This window comes from Scyliorhinus torazame, chromosome 12 (assembly GCF_047496885.1).
Source record: "Scyliorhinus torazame isolate Kashiwa2021f chromosome 12, sScyTor2.1, whole genome shotgun sequence".
Taxonomy (NCBI): domain Eukaryota; kingdom Metazoa; phylum Chordata; class Chondrichthyes; order Carcharhiniformes; family Scyliorhinidae; genus Scyliorhinus; species Scyliorhinus torazame.
The window spans coordinates 6,858,059-6,877,036 of record NC_092718.1 but is presented as its reverse complement, the minus strand read 5'-3'; the positions used below and the strand labels follow the sequence as shown (position 1 = coordinate 6,877,036).

Here is an 18,978-nt window from a genome sequence, read left to right as displayed (position 1 = left end):
AGGAGTGGCGGATTTCTGAGGCGTGGAGGGTCCGGGAGAAAAAGGCCACGGGTCTGCCCGCTTGGTTAAGGGTGGCCGCCAGAGCTACATAGGATGCGTCGCTCTTGACCTGGAAGGGGAAGGACTCGTCGATGGCGCGCATCGTGGCCTTTGCGATATCCGCTTTGATGCGGCTGAAGGCCTGGCGAGCCTCTGTCGACAGGGGGGAGGTAGTGGACTGTATTAGCGGGCGGGCCTTGTCTGCGTACTGGGGGACCCACTAGGCGTAATATGAAAAGAAGCCCAGGCAACGTTTCAGGGCTTTGGAGCAATGGGGGAGGGGAAATTCCATAAGGGGGCACATGCGTTCTGGGTCAGGGCCTATTACTCCATTGCGCACTACGTATCTCAGGATGGCCAAACAGTTTGTGCTAAAAACGCATTTTTCCTCGTTATAGGTGAGGTTCAGGGTGTTAGCGGTCTGGAGGAACCTTTGGAGGTTGGCGTCGTGGTCCTGCTGATCGTGGCCGCAAATGGTTACGTTGTCGAGATACGGGAACGTGGCCTGCAACCCGTGCTGGTCAACCATTCGGTCCATCTCCCGTTGGAAGACCGAGACCCCGTTCGTGACGCCAAATGGGACCCTTAGCAAGTGGTATAGCCGCCCGTCTGCCTCGAAGGCGGTGTACTTGCGGTCACCTGGGTGGATGGGGAGCTGGTGGTAGGCGGACTTGAGGTCCACGGTGGAAAAGACCTTATACTGAGCAATCCGATTGACCATGTCGGATATGCGGGGGAGAGGGTACGCATCTAGCTGTGTGTACCTGTTGATGTTCTGACTATAGTCTACGACCATCCTTTGCTTCTCCCCGGTCTTTACGACTACCACCTGGGCTCTCCAGGGACTATTGCTGGCCTGGATTATGCCTTCCTTCAGCAACTGCTGGACTTCAGACCGAATAAATGTCCGGTTCTGGGCGCTGTACCGTCTGCTCCTAGTGACAATGTGTTTGCACACCGGGGTGAGGTTTGCAAACAAGGACGGCGGTTCAACCTTGAGAGTTGCGAGGCCGCAGATAGTGAGTGGGGGTATTGGGCCGCCGAATTGGAATGTTAGGCTCTGAAGGTTACATTGGAAGTCTAATCCCAGTAATGTGGGCGCGCAGAGTTGGGGCAGGACGTAGAGCCCGCAGTTCTTAAACTCCCTCCCTTGCACCGTTAGGTTTGCGATGCAGAACCCTTTGATCTCCACTGAGTGGGATCCTGCAGCTAGGGAAATCTTTTACGTGTTTGGATGGATGGTCAGAAAACAGCGTCTTACCGTGTCTGGGTGAATAAAACTTTCAGTGCTCCCGGAGTCGATCAGGCATGGCGTCTCATATCCGTTGACCAGCACCGTTGTTGTCGTCGTCTGGAGCGTCCGGGCCCGTGATTGATCCAGTGTCACCGAAGCCAGTCGTGGTAGTAGTGTCGCAGCGTCTTCTTCGGACCCCGTGGAGCCGTCGATGCTGGGGTCCTTTGTTGTCAACCAAGATGGTGGCATCCATGAATCGCACACGGCCGGGGGTGGACAAAATGGCCGCCCCCGTGGGTCGCACGTGGTCGGGGGTGGACAAAATTGCCGCCCCCATGAATCGCACGTGGCTGGGGGGTCACAAGATGGCGGCGCCCATCCTCCCCTCGTGGTGCCCGGGACCCAAAATGGCAGCGCCCGTGGGTCGCTGGGGGGGTGGGGGGGGGGGGGGGGGGCGCTGTTTGGGATGTGCTGTCCTCGTTCTTCTCCGGGGATTGCGGCGACCTCCCGGGACCGGCACACTGCCGCGAAATGGCCCTTTTTGCCGCAGCTTTTACTAGTAGCTGCGTGGGCCGGGCAACGCTGCCGGGGGGGTTTCACTTGTCCGCAGAAATAGCAGCGGGCCCCCCCGGGATGGTCTGCCGCGCGGTCGGGGGCGTAGGCGTGGGCGTTTTGGGAGGCCACATCAAGGGAGGCTGCAAGGGCCCGTGCCTCTGAGAGTCCCAGCGACTCTCTTTCTAAAAGTCTTTGACGAATTTGGGGGGAGTTCATACCTGCCACGAATGCATCCCGAATTAGCAGGTCCGTGTGTTCGATCGCGTTCACCAGCGGGCAGTTGCAGCCTCGTCCCAAAATTAGCAGCGCGTCGTAGAATTCCTTGAGCGATTCTCCGGGAATTTGCCGTCTCGTCGCGGGTTGGTGGCGCGCGTAGACCTGGTTTACGGGGCGAACGTAGATGCCCTTCAGCAATGCGAGCGCCGTCGGGAAATCCTCTGCATCTTCTATTAGTGAGTAAATTTCCGGGCTTACCCTCGAATGCAGGACCTGCATTTTCTGCTCTTCCGTGATCCGGCCGGGAGCCGTTCGGAGGTAGCCTTCAAAGCATGCTAGCCAGTGTTCGAATACGGCCGCCGAGTTCGCTGCGTGGGGGCTGATCCGCAGGCACTCCGGGGCGATCCGGAGCTCCATAGTCTTTTAAGCACGCTTAATAAATTGTAGCGCACAATGACTTACGCGAGACGAGAAGCGATGAAGTCGATCTAGGCTTTATTAAGCGAGACTTGTCCCCAGCAGTTCAGCAACAGAATGAGGCTGCGGGGAGAAGCTCGGGCTCTTATACTCCGCCTTCAGGGCGGAGCCAGAAGTCGGCAGATCCAACCAGGACCCGGGACCAGTCAGCCAATAGCCTCTCAGCTTCACAGGTACCACATTACCCCTAATACATACCACCACATGCACTTAAATAAAAATACAATCTTTTGTGTCACAAGTAGGCTTACATTAAGAATGCAATGAAGTTACTGTGAAAATCCCCTAGTTGCCACACTCTGGCGCCTGCTCGGTACACAGAGGGAGAATTCAGAATGTCCAATTCACCCAACATGCACGTCTTTCGGGAGGAAACCGGAGCACCCGGAGGAAACTCACGCAGACACGGGGAGAACAAGCAGACTCCACACAGTGACCCAAGCCGGGAATCGAACCTGGGACACTGGCGCTGTGAAGCAATAATGCTAACCACTGTGCTGCCTGCTGTGGTGGGACTTGGACTCTTGTCCCCATTAGCCTGGGCTTCTGGATTACGAGCCCAGTGACTGGCTGTGAAATACTTTGGGCTGATCTAAAGGGCATGAAGTTTGTATCGAAACACTTTTAACATAATAAAATAAGCCCAGGTTCTTCACAGGAGAGTTATTGAACAAAACCTGATGCATATCAGCATACTGGTGTATTGTTACCCCTACCTTCCCTCTTGTACCTCACCTGAAGACGACATGATACAGCTCAAGGGGTACCTGCCATTTTGTCCCAAGTGCCCATTGTCCATCCCTGAATCTCAATAATGAGCGCTGGTAAACCATTTGACTGGGCGCATCGCAATGGAGGCCAATCCCGTCTGTCATCACCTTGTCAAAATCACAAAATTATTACACCGCAGAAGGAAGCCATTCAGCCCATCGTGTCTGTGCCGGCCCCTCAAAGGTACAATATGACTCCCATTCCCGTGCCTTTACCCCGCACCCCTGTGCATTATTTCTAATCAAGTAATTATCTAATGCCCTCTTGAACATCTCCATTAAGCCGGCCTCCAGCACACTTCCACGCTATGCATCCAGACCCCAACTACTCGCTGTGCAAACAGGTTTTTTTCTCACATCACATTTGTTTCTTTTAAAATCACTTTAAATCTGTGCCCTCTCATTCTCGAACCTGTTACGAGGGGAAACTGTTTCTCCCAGTCTACTCTGACCACCCCCCTCATGATTTTGAACATCTCTATCAAATCTCCTCTCAACCTTCTTCTCTCCCAGGAGAACAGTCCCAACCTCTCCAATCTATCCTCATCACTGAAACCATTCTTGTGAACCTCTCCTGCTCTCTCGAACACGTTCACATCTTTCCTATAGTGTGACACCCATAACTGGGCACAATATTCCAGCTGCCGTCTAACTAGTGTCTGTATAAGTTCAGTACAACCTCCTCGCTCTTATACTCTGTGCCTCTATTAATAAAGCCCAGAATACTCTGCTTTCGTCACTGCTCTCTCCACCTGTCCTGCCACCTTCAATTATCTGTGCACATCGACACTGCTATGACCCCCTAGGGCCTAGGTCATTGGGTGGAACGGTAGCACAGCGGTTAGCACTGTCGCTTCACAGCACTGGGGTCCTGATTCGATTCCCGCTTGGGTCACTGTCTTTTTTGAAAATCAATTTTGAGTACCCAATTCTTTTTTTTTTCCCCAATTAAGGGGCAATTTAGTGCGGCCAATTCACCTAACGTGAATCTTTGGGTTGTGGGGGCGAGACCCACGCAGACACGGGGGGAATGTGCAAACTCCACACGGACAGTGACCCAGGGCAAGCATCGAACCTGGTTCCTCAGCGCCGTAGGCAGCAGTGCTAACCATTGCACTGCCCTTTGGGTCTGTGCGGAGTCTGCATGTTCTCCCCGTGTCTGCGTGGGTTTCCTCCGGGTGCTCCGGTTTCCTCCCACAAGACCCGAAAGACGTGCTGTTAGGTGAATTGGACATTCTGAATTCTCCCTCTGTGTACCCGAACAGGCGCCGGAATGTGGCGACTAGGGGATTTTCACAGTAACTTCATTGCAGTGTTAATGTAAGCCTGCTTGTGACACTAATAAAGATTATTATTATTCCTGCCCCCAATTTACCTGGAGTCGCAACACAATTGAAATTAATAAATAATTCTCAGGACTTCCGGTGGCGGCAATGAGCGAGGGAGCTGCACATTCGGGGGCTCTCACTCCGGCGGGATTTGAGTGAGATGTTTGTAGTGCAGGCAAGGGGCCAGGAGAATAGACTGAAGGAGCTGCCATTTAGGCTGGTTGGGGAAAGTTTCCGGTACTTGGGGATACAGGTGGCACGAGACTGGGGCAGGTTGCATAAGTTAAATTTGTCTAGGGTGGTGGAACAAATGAAGAGGGAGTTTCGGAGAGGGGATGCACTCCCGCTGTCACTGGCGGGGAGGGTGCAGACGGTAAAGATGACAATCCTCCCGAGATTCCTGTTCATCTTCCAGTGCCTCCCGATCGTTATCCCACGATCCTTCTTCAAAAGGACCGGCAAAATCATCATGAGCTTTGTCTGGGTGGGAAAATCCCCGCGGGTGAGGAAGGCGATGCTTGAAAGGAACCGCAGCGAGAGGGAACTGGCATTGCCGAGTCTGATCAACTACTACTGGGCGGCTAACATAGCCATGATAAGGAAGTGGATGGTGGGTACGGGGTCTACCTGGGAGTGAGTGGAGGCGGCTTCGTGCAGGGGCACCAGTTTGGCAGCCCTGGTCACAGCTCCCCTACCGCTGTCGCCGGCCAGGTACTCCACCAGCCCGGTAGTGGGGGCGGCCCTGCCGATATGGGGCCAGTGGAGGAGGCATGTGGGGGGGGGGGGGACTGCGTCTGTCTGGGCTCCATTATGTGATAACCATCGATTCGCCCCCGGGAACATGGATGGAGTGTTTTGAACATGACGGCGGGCGAGGTGGGCGATATGTTCCCGGAGGGGAGTTTTGCGAGCTTGAGGGGCTTGGAGGAGAAAGCTGGGTTGGAAAGGGGAAATGACTTTAGGTACTTACAGATGCGGCACTTTGTACGCAGACAGGTCCCATCCTTCCCACGCCTCCCGCCAATAGGGATCCAGGGCAGAATAGTCTCTAGAGGAGAAGGAGGAGAGGGTAGAGTCTTGGATATCTACAAGGTGCTCATGAAGGGGGAAGAGTCCCAGATGGAGGAACTGAAACTCAAATGGGAGGAGGAGCTTGGCGGGGAGATGGAGGACGGGCTGTGGGCGGAAGCTCTGAGTAGGGTAAACTCAACCGCAACATGTGCCAGGCTCGGCCTCATTCAATTTAAGTTCGTTCACCGGGGCCCACATGACGGTAGCCCGGATGAGCAAATTCTTCGGGGAAGAGAACAAGTGCACTAGATGCGCAGGAGGACCAGCGAACCATGTTCACATGTTTTGGGCATGTCCTAAGCTTAGGGGATACTGGGAGGGGTTTGCGGGGGTCATGTCCCGGATGCTGAAAACAAGGGTGGTGATGAGTCCAGGGGTGGCAATTTTAGGGGTTTCGGAAGACCCGGGAGTCCAGGGGGAGAAAGAGGCAGATGTTCTGGCCTTTGCTGCCCTAATAGCCCGGCGGCGAATACTGCTGGCATGGAGGGACTCAAAACCCCCGAAGACCGAATTATGGCTTTCGGACATGTCAAGTTTTCTGGGTATGGAAAAATTAAGTTCGCCTTGAGTGGATCTGTACTGGGGTTCGCCCGAAGGTGGCAACCATTCATCGATTTCTTTGTGGGAAAGTGAACGTCTGAACGTCAGCTGGGGGGGGGGGGGGGGGGGGGGGGGGGGGGAGCGGATGAGAGTAGAGTAGGAGGGATAAATAGGCGGGTAGTGTCTAGGGGAGAGGAGCGGGCATGTGCAGTGTGGTTTGATTGAAGTATTGGTTTTATATTGATGTTTGCACATTTCTGTTATCTGTAACTGTTTACAATGCCAAAAAATACCTCAATAAAATTGTTTGTTTAAAAAAAAAAAAATCTCAGAAAAACATCCAAAGCCTTTAGCCCTTGCCTGTCCAATAAGTGGAGTCACCAGGTTTGTAAATGTAAACACAATTAACTTTAGTGATAGGAACTATGATTAAATATGCAGCAAATACAACAGGCTAATTATCATATTCCTAACCCTCCCACTTTAACTCGCTCCACCCTCTACACGCTGTTCTGGATACCTGCTCAGCTCTCAGCAGTGGTGGCTAAGATACTGGACCAGAACCATAAGTTAAGATGGTGCACATTCGTTCCAGGAATGATAACATAACAAAGAGGGCGTGGTTATTTTACAAACAAACTTTATGAACAGAAAAGAAAAACAATATTTAAACTTCAACCCTAACAATAACAGATTACATGTAGTTTCTTAATCCTAACACACTAGTTACCATTAAACAGCACGTCAAATTAACATGCAGCTCTCATGCCACTTACACAGGCAGGCAAAGGTGCATTTACAAAGCAACTTTTCTTTTGTTAATGGAGTTCCTTCAGAACTCTGTTCAAAAGCCTGTTTCCTGAACAGCTTTCCCAGACCTCTCCGTGGTTTTACAAATCCTTCTCCCCAACTGTTCAAACAGCATTCTTTCTCTCACTCTCTTAGCTCTCTCTAGCCCCTCAAAGAAAGATTCTCTCCTGAGGTGACTACACTTAAACCCATTATCCATTACCTTGGTTGGCTGATTTCCCGCTCCTGTTTATACAAAAGAACAGAGCCATGCTATTGATTGGCAACTATCCTACCATTTACAGACAAAAGAGGCCATCAGACTCTGTATTGGCCTAATGACTGGTCAAACAAGAGTGTTCGGAAGGACAATGGATCTCAAATGGATCATCCTGGCTGAACAGGGGTATCCTGTGTATCCCCACCTACGAGTTTAAGTCTGAATGGGACAGTGTAACTCAGGCCAGGTGTGGGCATATTCCTCTGACTCTATGCTAGCAGTTTTTCATCCATCTGTTAACCCCTAAATTGCCTGCTACATCTTCGATCCCATTTTTGGACCCAAATTTGTAATATCTCCCTCTCGTAACAACACACATGGGATAGACAAACACAGAGGGGAAAAGAGGGGTGTAAAATAACAATAGAAGCAAAAAAGGATAAGAGTCTTTGTTTCAGATAGTTATCTTCTAGCACATCTTCCTTCAATCTAGGCTTCCAGTTTGAGGTTTCGGAGAATGAGCGAGAGAGGGAGGTAGAATTAGAGGTAGAGGTAGAATTAGGTCTGCGACCCAACAGGTCGGTGGGACTCGATTGGATTGTCGTATCCTGCCTGGTAACAGGCGATGATTGGATTCTACATAGGAAACTCTGAACCAATAAAGCCACACCCACCTCGACTAAAGCCACAGAGACTGGCTCAGTTAGAGACTGAAATACAGTGCATGTTAAATATGTAAGTTGTCAAGTTTCTGACTGTCCAAATTGAAGACCCCCGAATGACTTTCTTCTGCATTTCAGTCTCTTTCTGCCTCTCATGTAATGCAGCCAGTCTTTTCCGATTGTCCAATAAATATTTTTCCCAATTTCGAGGATCTTCTGCAGCCAAACTACAAATAGTATTGTCAATACTGAGGGAAACATTGTGCAACCTCTCCAGATTTACATTCTCTCTTTTTCTTTCACATGGTTACTTCCAGCGACAATAAAACTGAGGGTTCAATCTTCGCAGAGTTGGTTAACCTGATATGCACCATTCTTTGTTTTACCTCTTCATAACCACAGCTTTTATCTCCGTTTGGTAATACGGATTGAAATAATTTGTGCTTTCCAGATTTCAACTCTTCTTCGTTATTTTCAGATATACAAGGGGCGGCACGGTGGTTAGCACTGCTGCCTCACGGCACCGAGGACCCGGGTTCGATCCGGGCCCGGGCACTGTCCGTGTGGAGTTTGCACATTCTCCCCCTGTCTGCATGGGTCTCACCCCCACAACCCAAAAAGATGTGCAGGTTAGATGGATTGGCCACGCTAAACTTTCCTTAATTGGAGAAAAAGAATTGGGTACTTTAAATTTATTTATTAAAATACTTTTAAATATACAAAGGGAAGTTTGTAACTCGGAGTGTCCATGGTGGATATGGTCAATTGAAGCGACATTGTTCCTTTAAACGATGGAGGGCTGCAACTACTTTTCACATCATTATCAGGATCAGAGGTTGGCACATTGTTGGTGCCATGAACTTTGTGTTTTGTTGACGGATGTGGTTTCAGAATCACTGCATGGTTCCTCATCCATCTTCCTTTTCAAAAGGAATTGATCACTATCTCCTTTGATATTTGCTTCCTTTACCTTTAAAAGGTGTCTTTAAAAGGACGTTGATCAGCCACTTGCTTGGTGGCATTTCTCAGTCATTATGGTCCTCATCCTGACTAGCTGGCACCTTGCTATTATGTATATTTCCCTTCAAAACAGGCATTCTCTGGGAAATATTTTCACCTGGAGTCGATGGCAATGGGTTTACTGCAAGAGGCTGTAGAAAGTTACTTTTAGGAGAGTCCAATTCACTTTCTTCTTCCAATTTGCTGTCTTCTTCCTTAGCTTTGGAAGATTTACTTGCCATCTGTTCAAGATCAGTTAGTGACAGGTCTATTCGATAGCAGTTGTTCATAATCAGAAATTGTTATTACTATGATAATAAAGAACCCAAATCGTATCCAAAACTCCTGTCTGAATCTTCATCACTGTTATTACTGTTAGATTCAGACTCCTCTTTCTTAGGATCACCTGGAGTCTTGGGAGTTCTCTGAATCTGCTTTTCTTTTTTTTTTCTTTTTAAAATTTTGAGTACCCAATTCATGTTTTCCAATTAAGGGGCAATTTAGCGCGGCCAATCCACCTACCTTGCACATCTTTGGGTTGTGGGGGGTGAAACTCACGCAAACATGGGGAGAATGTGCAAGCTCCACACGGACAGTGACCCAGAGCCACGATCGAACCTGGGACCTCGGCGCCGTGAGACTGCAGTGCTAACCACTGCGCCACCGTGCTGCCCTGATAGACATGTCTTTGATCAATAAGGGGATTGTGGGTTATGGGGAGAAGGCAGGAGAATCGGGATCCTCCTGAGGATCCATGTTCGAATCCCAGTCCCCATAACCCAAAAAATGTGCAGGCTAGGTGGATTGGCCATGCTAAATTGCCCCTTAATTGGAAAAAAATAATAATTGGGTATTCTAAATTTATTTTAAAAAAACACCTTAAAGACACTCAGTGATTTGGCCTCCACAGCCTTCTGCGGCAAAGAGTTCCACAGATTCACCACCCTCTGGCTGAAGAAATTCCTACTCATCTCTGTTTTAAAGGATCGTCCCTTTAGTCTGAGATTGTGTCCTCTGGTTCTATTTTTTTCTACAAGTGGAAACATCCTCTCCACGTCCACTCTATCCAGGCCTCGCAGTATCCTGTAAGTTTCAATAAGATCCCCCTCATCCTCTAACTCCAACGAGTACAGACCCAGAGTCCTCAACCGCAGACTTGGGCGGAGAGATGGCAGATGGAGTTTAACCTGGACAAATGTGAGGTAATGCATTTTGGAAGGGCTAATGCAGGTAGGGAATATACAGTGAATGGTAGAACCCTCAAGAGTATTGAAAGTCAAAGAGATCTAGGAGTACAGGTCCACAGGTCATTGAAAGGGGCAACACAGGTGGAGAAGGTAGTCAAGAAGGCATACGGCATGCTTGCCTTCATTGGCCGGGGCATTGAGTATAAGAATTGGCAAGTCATGTTGCAGCTGTATAGAATCTTAGTTAGGCCACACTTGGAGTATAGTGTTCAATTCTGGTCGCCACACTACCAGAAGGATGTGGAGGCTTTAGAGAGGGTGCAGAAGAGATTTACCAGAATGTTGCCTGGTATGGAGGGCATAAGCTATGAGGAGCGATTCAATAAACTCGGTTTGTTCTCACTGGAACGAAGGAGGTTGAGGGGCGACCTGATAGAGGTATACAAAATTATGAGGGGCATAGACAGAGTGGATAGTCAGAGGCTTTTCCCCAGGGTAGAGGGGTCAATTACTAGGGGGCATAGGTTTAAGGTGAGAGGGGCAAAGTTTAGAGTAGATGTACGAGGCAAGTTTTTTACGCAGAGGGTAGTGGGTGCCTGGAACTCACTACCGGAGGAGGTAGTGGAGGCAGGGACGATAGGGACATTTAAGGGGCATCTTGACAAATATATGAATAGGATGGGAATAGAAGGATACGGACCCAGGAAGTGTAGAAGATTGTAGTTTAGTCGGGCAGTATGGTCGGCACGGGCTTGGAGGGCCGAAGGGCCTGTTCCTGTGCTGTACATTTCTTTGTTCTTTGTTCTTTGTTTGCTCCTCATACGACAAGTTCCTCATTCCGGGGATCATTCTTGTGAATCTCCTGTGGACCCTTTCCAAGGCCAGCACGTCCTTCCTTAGATACGGGGCCCAAAACTGCTCTCAATATTCCAAATGGGGTCTGACCAGAGCCATATACAGCCTCAGAAGTCCATCCCTGGTCATGTATTCTAGCCCATCGACATGAATGCTAACATTGGGACTTCCGGTTGCGGTGATGCACTGCTAAGCCGCACGTTTCAGCAGCTCCCGTTCTAACGGACTTTTGGGCTCTTATCGGGAGCCCCAACAGAATTTTTTTCCGACCTAATCCAGTGTGGGGTGACGAAGGAAGGAGACCCCCGGGTGTGTATGGAAAGGAGCGGCGGTAGTGGCCAGATTGCGAAGGATCCTTTAGAGCAGCGGCAGAGAAGAGAAGGGAGAAGCAAGGTGGCGGTGGATGGAGCCCAGATGGTATGGGGCCCGGACCAGCAGGAGTTTCTCCGACGATGTGTGGAGGAGCTTAAGAAAGAGGTGCTGGCACCGATGCTACTGGCAATCGAGGGACTAAAGGAAACACAAGAGGTCCAGGTGATGGAGCTCCGTGGAGTGAAGGCAAAGGCAGCCGAGAATGAAGATGAGATACAGGGCCTGGTGGTAAAAACGGAGACACACGAGGCACTACACAAGAGGTGCATAGAAAGGCTGGAAGCCCTGGAGAACAGCTCGAGGAGGAAAAACCTACGGATTCTAGGTCTCCCCGAAGGAGCAGAGGGAGCTGATGTTGGGGCGTATGTGAGCACGATGCTCCACACGCTAATGGGAGCTGAGGCCCCAACGGGCCCCCTGAAAGTGGAGGGAGCGTACCAGGTCCTCGTGAGAAGACCAAAGGCAGGGGAAACACCAAGAGCAATAGTGGTGAAGTTCCATCGCTACAGGGACCGAGAGATGGTCCTGAGCTGGGCCAAGAAGGCACGGAGTAGCAAATGGGAGAATGCGGTGATACGGGTGTATCAGGACTGGAGCGCGGAGGTGGCGAGAAGGAGGGCGAGCTTTAACCGGGCCAAGGCGGTGCTCCATAGGAAGAAAATAAAATTTGGGATGCTGCAGCCGGCGCAATTGTGGGTCACGCATCAGGGCAAGCACCACTACTTCGAGACGGCGGATGAGGAATGGACATTCATCCAAGAAGAGAAACTGGACTAGATTTGAGAGTTTGATGTTTGGAGAGAAGCAGCGAGGTGGCGGTACAGGAATGTAAAGTGGGGAAAGGGGAGGGCTATTGTACAGCAATGTTGGACGGGGAATTTCTCTCCCCCCGATGGGGGGGACACGAAGAAATGTGGGCGCCGGTGGAAAAAGGGACAGGGAAGGGGAATGAGGGAACTGCGCCATAGGGGGCGGGGCCGAGAGGAAAGCGCGGGTATTTTCCCGCGCTATGGAAATTATAGCGGGAAAATGGGCGCAGGAAGGAAGGGAGCCCCACGCGCAGGGAGGTCAAAGAGTGAACGGGGGAAGCCGAGGTCAGCCAGAGTTAGCTGACTTCCGGAAGCAATATGGGGGGAGTAACCAAGCTAGAGGGGGATCTAGGGGGGGGGGGGGGGATTAACTGGGTTGCTGCTGCTGAGGGCAAGGGGGAGCTAGTAAGAGATGAGGTGATCGGGGCGGGATGGCGCTGCCTGGGGGACAGACGGGTGCGCGGGACCTGGATGAGGAGATGGCCTAAAAAAGGGGATGGCTAGTCGACGAGGGGGGGGGGGGGGGGGTGAATGGCCCCCCAATCCGGCTGATCACGTGGAATGTGAGGGGCTTAAATGGGCTGATTAAGAGGGCACGGGTGTTTGCGCACTTAGAGACTGAATGCGGACGTAGTCATGCTCCAGGAGACGCACCTGAAGGTGGCGGATCAGGTTAGACTAAGAAAAGGATGGGTGGGAAAGGTATTCCACTCCGGGTTGGACGCGAAAAACAGAGGGGTGGCAATACTGGTGGGGAAACGTGCATCATAAGAATTAGGAACAGGAGTAGGCCATCTGGCCCCTCGAGCCTGCTCCACCATTCAATGAGATCATGGCTGATCTTTGTGGACTCAGCTCCACTCTCCGGCCCGCACACCATATCCCCGAATCCCTTTATTCTTTAGAAAGGCATCTATCTTTTTCTTAAAAACGTTTAAAGAAGGAGCCTCAACTGCTTCACTGGGCAAGGAATTCCAGAGATTCACAACGCTTTGGGTGAAGAAGTTCCTCCTACACTCCGTCCTAAATCTACCTCCCCTTATTTTGAGGCTATGCCCCCTAGTTCTGCTTTCCCCAACCAGATCTGCCCACATCTATCCTATCTATTCCCTTCATAATTTTATATGTCTCAATAAGATCCCCCTCGCATCCTTCTAAACTCCAATGAGTACAGTCCCAGTCTACTCAACCTCTCATCATAATCTAATCCCCTCAACTCTGGGATCAACCTAGTGAATCTAAATGTCATAATCTAAATATCATTCGAGGCTAAGAATATAGTGGTGGACAGTGGGGGCAGATATGTGATGGCGAGTGGCAGACTGCAGGGAGAGACGGTTGTGCTGGTGAATGTATATGCCCCGAACTGGGATGACGCGGGATTCATGAAGCGAATGCTGGGACGTATCCCGGACCTGGAGGTGGGAAGCTTGGTAATGGGGGGGGGGGGGATTTTAACACCGTGCTGGATCCAGGGCTAGACCGGTCCAGATCCAGGACCGGGAGAAGGCCGGCAGCGGCCAAGGTGCTTAAGGGATTTATGGAACAAATGGGGGGAGTGGATCCGTGGAGATTCGCCAGGCCGATGGCTAAAGAGTTCTCTTTCTTCTCCCATGTCCATAAGGTATACTCCTGGATAGACTTTTTCGTTTTGGGAAGGGCACTGAAAAGTGGCAGGAACGGAGTACTCGGCCATAGCCGTTTCAGACCACGCCCCGCATTGGGTGGATTTGGAACTAGGAGAGGAAAGGGAGCAGCGCCCACTCTGGCGACTAGATATGGGACTACTGGCAGACGAGGGGGTCTGCGGAAGGGTGAGGGGGTCTGCGGAAGGGTGAGGGGGTGTATTGAGCGATACTTGAACGACGATGGGGAGGTTCAGGTGGGGGTAGTATGGGAAGCGCTGAAGGCGGTGGTTAGAGGAGAGCTGATCTCCATCAGAGCCCACATGGGGAAACAAGAGGGCAAAGAAAGAGAGAGATTAGTGGGGGAAATTTTGAGGGTGGATAAAAAATATGCGGAGGCCCCAGACGAAGGGCTATACAGAGAAAGACGAAGACTACAGACGGAGTTTGACCTGCTGACCATAGGAAAGGCAGAGGCACAGTGGAGGAAGGCACAGGGGATGCAATATGAGTACGGGGAAAAGGCGAGCCGGCAGTTGGCCCACCAACTTTGGAAGAGGATGGCGGCGAGAGAGATCGGGGGAGTTAGGGACGAAACAGGAAATATGGAGCAGAGAGCAGGGAAAGTGAACGAGGTGTTCAAGACCTTTTATGAGAGTCTATATAAGTCCCAACCCCCGGGGGGACAAGAAGGAATGTTACACTTTCTGGACCAGCCAAGGATCCCAAAGGTGAAGGGGCGGGAGGTGGCAGGTCTGGGGGCGCCAATCGATGTGGATGAGGTGATTAAAGGACTGGGGAACATGCAGGCAGGGAAGACCCCGGGACCAGACAGGTTTCCGGTGGAATTCTACAGGAAGTATATGGATCTGTTGGCCCCGCTCTTGGTGAGAACCTTTAATGAGGCTAAGGAAAGGGGGATGCTACCCCCGACAATGTCGGAGGCGACGATATCGCTAATCCTGAAACGAGATAAAGACCCGCTGCAATGCGGGTCATACAGGCCTATCTCACTCCTAAATGTAGACGCCAAACTGCTGGCCAAAGTGATGGTGACAAGGATAGAGGATTGTGTCCCAGGGGTGGTGCATGACGACCAGACAGGGTTTGTAAAGGAGAGACAACTGAATGTACGAAGGCTGCTGGGGGTGATAATGACGCCCCCACCGGAGGGGGAGGCAGAGATATTGGCGGCGATGGATGCAGAGAAGGTATTCGATAGGGTGGAGTGGGACTATCTGTGGGAGGTGCTGAAGAGGTTTGGGTTCGGTGAGGGGTTTATTAGATGGGTCAGACTCTTACATGGGGCCCCGGTGGCAAGCGTAGTCACAAACCGGCAAAGATCGGGGTATTTTCGGCTACATAGGGGTACAAGACAAGGGTGTCCCCTGTCCCCGTTACTGTTCGCGTTGGTAATTGAACCACTGGCCATAGCGCTGAGGGATTCTAAGAAGTGGAGGGGGGTGCTTAGAGGGGGAGAGGAGCACCGAGTGTCGCTCTACGCAGATGATCTACTGCTATACGTTGCGGACCCGGTAGAGGGGATGCCAGAAGTAATGCAGATACTTAGGGAGTTTGGAGAGTTCTCGGGATACAAACCAAATATGGGGAAGAGCGAGCTTTTTGTAATGCACCCCGGGGAACAGGGAAGGGGGATAGATGCTCTGCCGCTGAGGAGAGTGGAAAGGAACTTCCGATACCTGGGGATCCAGGTGGCCAGGAACTGGGGAACCCTGCATAGACTTAACCTGACGCGACTGGTGGAGCAGACGGAGGAGGACTTTAAGAGGTGGGATATGGTGCCGCTATCGCTGGCGGGCAGAGTGCAGGCAGTTAAAATGGTGGTCCTCCCGAGGTTTCTTTTCCTGTTTCAGTGCCTCCCCATTCTGATCACAAAGGCCTTTTTAAAATAAATAACAGGAGCATTACGAGCTTTGTGTGGGCAGGAAAGACCCCAAGAGTAAAGAGGGGGTTCCTGCAGCGCAGTAGGGACAGAGGGGGACTGGCACTGCCGAGTCTGAGCGACTACTACTGGGCCACCAATGTGTCGATGGTCTGTAAGTGGATGAGGGAGCAGCGTGGAAGAAGCTGGAGATGGCATCCTGTAAGGGAACGAGCCTAAAAGCGCTGGTGATGGCGCCGCTGCCGTTCGCCCCGAAAAGGTACGCCACAAACCCAGTGGTGGTGGCAACCTTGAGGATCTGGGGGCAGTGGAGGCGACACAGGGGAGTGACGGGTGCCTCGGTGTGGTCCCCGATAAGGAATAACCACAGGTTTGTCCCAGGGAGGATGGATGGGGGGTTCCAGTGTTGGCAACGAGCAGGAATTAGGAAGCTGAGGGACCTGTTTATAGACGGGACGTTTGCGAGCCTGGGAGCGCTGGAGGAAAAATATGAGTTGCCCCCGGGGAACGCCTTCCGGTATATGCAAGTGAGGGCATTTGCGAGGCAACAGGTGAGGGAATTTCCGCAGCTCCCGACGCAGGGGATCCAAGATAGAGTGATTTCTGGGGTATGGGTCGGAGAGGGCAAAGTGTCCGAAATATACCGGGAGATGAGGGACGAAGGGGAGGCGATGATAGAGGAGCTGAAGGGAAAATGGGAAGAAGAGTTGGGGGAAGAGATTGAGGAGGGACTGTGGGCAGATGCCCTAAGTAGGGTAAATTCCTCGTCCTCGTGTGCCAGGCTTAGCCGGATTCAATTTAAGGTTCTACATAGAGCACATATGACGGGAGCAAGACTGAGCAGGTTTTTTGGGGTGGAGGACAGGTGTGGGAGGTGCTCGGGAAGCTCGGCGAACCACACACACATGTTCTGGTCGTGTCCGGCACTACATGAGTTCTGGGGGGGCGTGGCAAGGGTAATTTCAAAGGTGGTGAAGGTCCGGGTCAAGCCAGGCTGGGGGCTAGCTATATTTGGGGTTGCGGAAGAGCCGGGAGTGCAGGAGGCGAAAGAGGCCGATATTTTGGCCTTTTCGTCCCTAGTAGCCCGGCGTAGGATTCTACTCATGTGGAAGGAAGCGAAACCCCCCGGCGTGGAGGCCTGGATAAACGATATTTCAGGGTTCATAAGATTGGAACGAATAAAATTTGCGTTGAGAGGATCGGCTCAGGGGTTCTCCAGTCAGTGGCAACCGTTCCTTGACTATCTCGCGGAACGATAATGAAAAGATATAAATGACAGCAGCAGCAACCCAGGGGGAGGGGGGGGGGGGGGTGCACTATTGTGTTTTTGCTATTTTTTTTTTTATAAAGTTGTTGTTGTTAGTTCACTATATTATTTAACTAATGTTATTTACCAGTTAATGTATAATCCCTTGTTGAGTTGTAAAAACGGAAAAAATTTTGTTTGAAAAATTTTAATAATATATATATATATTTATAAAAATGAATGCTAACATTGCATTTGCCTTCCTTTTTTTTTAATTAAATATTTTATTGAAACTTTTTGGTCAACCAACACAGTACATTGTGCATCCTTTACACAATATTACAACAACACAAATAACAATGACCTATTTTATAAACAAAAAATGAATAAATAATAAATAACAAAAATGAAAACTAGCCCTAATTGGCAACTGCCTTGTCACAAGTAACACTCTCCAAAAATATAATTTAACAGTCCAATATATAATTATCCGTAGCAACGACCTATACATACTATACAGTATATATTAACAACCCTGAGAGTCCTTCTGGTTCCTCCCCCCCCCTCCCCCCCCCCCCCCCACCCGATCCTGGGCTGCTGCTGCTGCCTTCTTTTTCCCATTCCGTCTATCTTTCTGCGAGGTATTCGACGAACGGTTGCCACCGCCTGGTGAACCCTTGAGCCGACCCCCTTAGGACGAACTTAATCCGCTCTAGCTTTATAAACCCCGCCATGTCATTTATCCAGGTCTCCACCCCCGGGGGCTTGGCTTCTTTCCACATTAGCAATATCCTGCGCCGGGCTACTAGGGACGCAAAGGCCAAAACATCGGCCTCTCTCGCCTCCTGCACTCCCGGCTCTTGTGCAGCCCCAAATATAGCCAACCCCCAGCTTGGTTCGACCCGGACTCCTACTACTTTTGAAAGCACCTTTGTCACCCCCATCCAAAACCTCTGTAGTGCCGGGCATGACCAAAACATATGGGTATGATTCGCTGGGCTTCTCGAGCACCTCGCACACCTATCCTCCACCCCAAAAAATTTACTGAGCCGTGCTCCAGTCATATGTGCCCTGTGTAATACCTTAAACTGAATCAGGCTTAGCCTGGCACACGAGGACGACGAGTTTACCCTGCTTAGGGCATCTGCCCACAGCCCCTCCTCGATCTCCTCCCCCAGCTCTTCTTCCCATTTCCCTTTTAGTTCATCTACCATAGTCTCCCCTTCGTCCCTCATTTCCCTATATATATCTGACACCTTACCATCCCCCACCCATGTCTTTGAGATCACTCTGTCCTGCACCTCTTGTGTCGGGAGCTGCGGGCATTCCCTCACCTGTTGCCTCGCAAAAGCCCTCAGTTGCATATACCTGAATGCATTCCCTTGGGGCAACCCATATTTCTCGATCAGCGCTCCCAGACTCGCGAACTTCCCATCCACAAACAGATCTTTCAGTTGCGTTATTCCTGCTCTTTGCCACATTCCATATCCCCCATCCATTCCCCCCGGGGCAAAACTATGGTTGTTTCTTATCGGGGACCCCCCCAAGGCTCCAGTCTTTCCCCTATGCCGTCTCCACTGTCCCCAAATCTTCAGTGTAGCCACCACCACCGGGCTTGTGGTGTAGTTCCTCGGTGAGAACGGCAATGGGGCTGTCACCATAGCCTGTAGGCTAGTCCCCCTACAGGACGCCCTCTCTAATCTCTTCCACGCCGCTCCCTCCTCCTCTCCCATCCACTTACTCACCATTGAAATATTAGCGGCCCAATAATACTCACTTAGGCTCGGTAGTGCCAGCCCCCCCCTATCCCTGCTACGCTGTAAGAATCCCTTCCTCACTCTCGGGGTCTTCCCGGCCCACACAAAACCCATGATGCTCTTTTCAATCCTTATAAAAAAAGCCTTCGTGATCACCACCGGGAGGCACTGAAACACAAAGAGGAATCTCGGGAGGACCACCATCTTAACCGCCTGCACCCTCCCTTCCATTGACAGGGATACCATATCCCATCTCTTGAAATCCTCCTCCATCTGTTCCACCAACCGCGTTAAATTTAACCTATGCAATGTGCCCCAATTCTT

The 18,978-nt window shown here is 51.0% G+C and overlaps 1 protein-coding gene across 2 annotated transcripts in view; it reads right to left on the bottom strand.

The window, feature by feature from the left end:
- The window catches only part of map2k1 (mitogen-activated protein kinase kinase 1), a 143,747-nt gene that overhangs the window by 93,938 nt on the left and 30,831 nt on the right, over positions 1 to 18,978 (bottom strand). The window contains exon 2 of one of the 2 annotated variants that reach the window (XM_072470345.1): positions 5,590 to 5,667. The exons of the other annotated variant lie outside the window; for it this stretch is intronic. Within the exon in view, the coding sequence (XP_072326446.1) occupies positions 5,590 to 5,667 (78 nt within the window). The remainder of the gene's footprint in view (positions 1 to 5,589; positions 5,668 to 18,978) is intronic. 2 annotated transcript variants of the gene reach the window in all.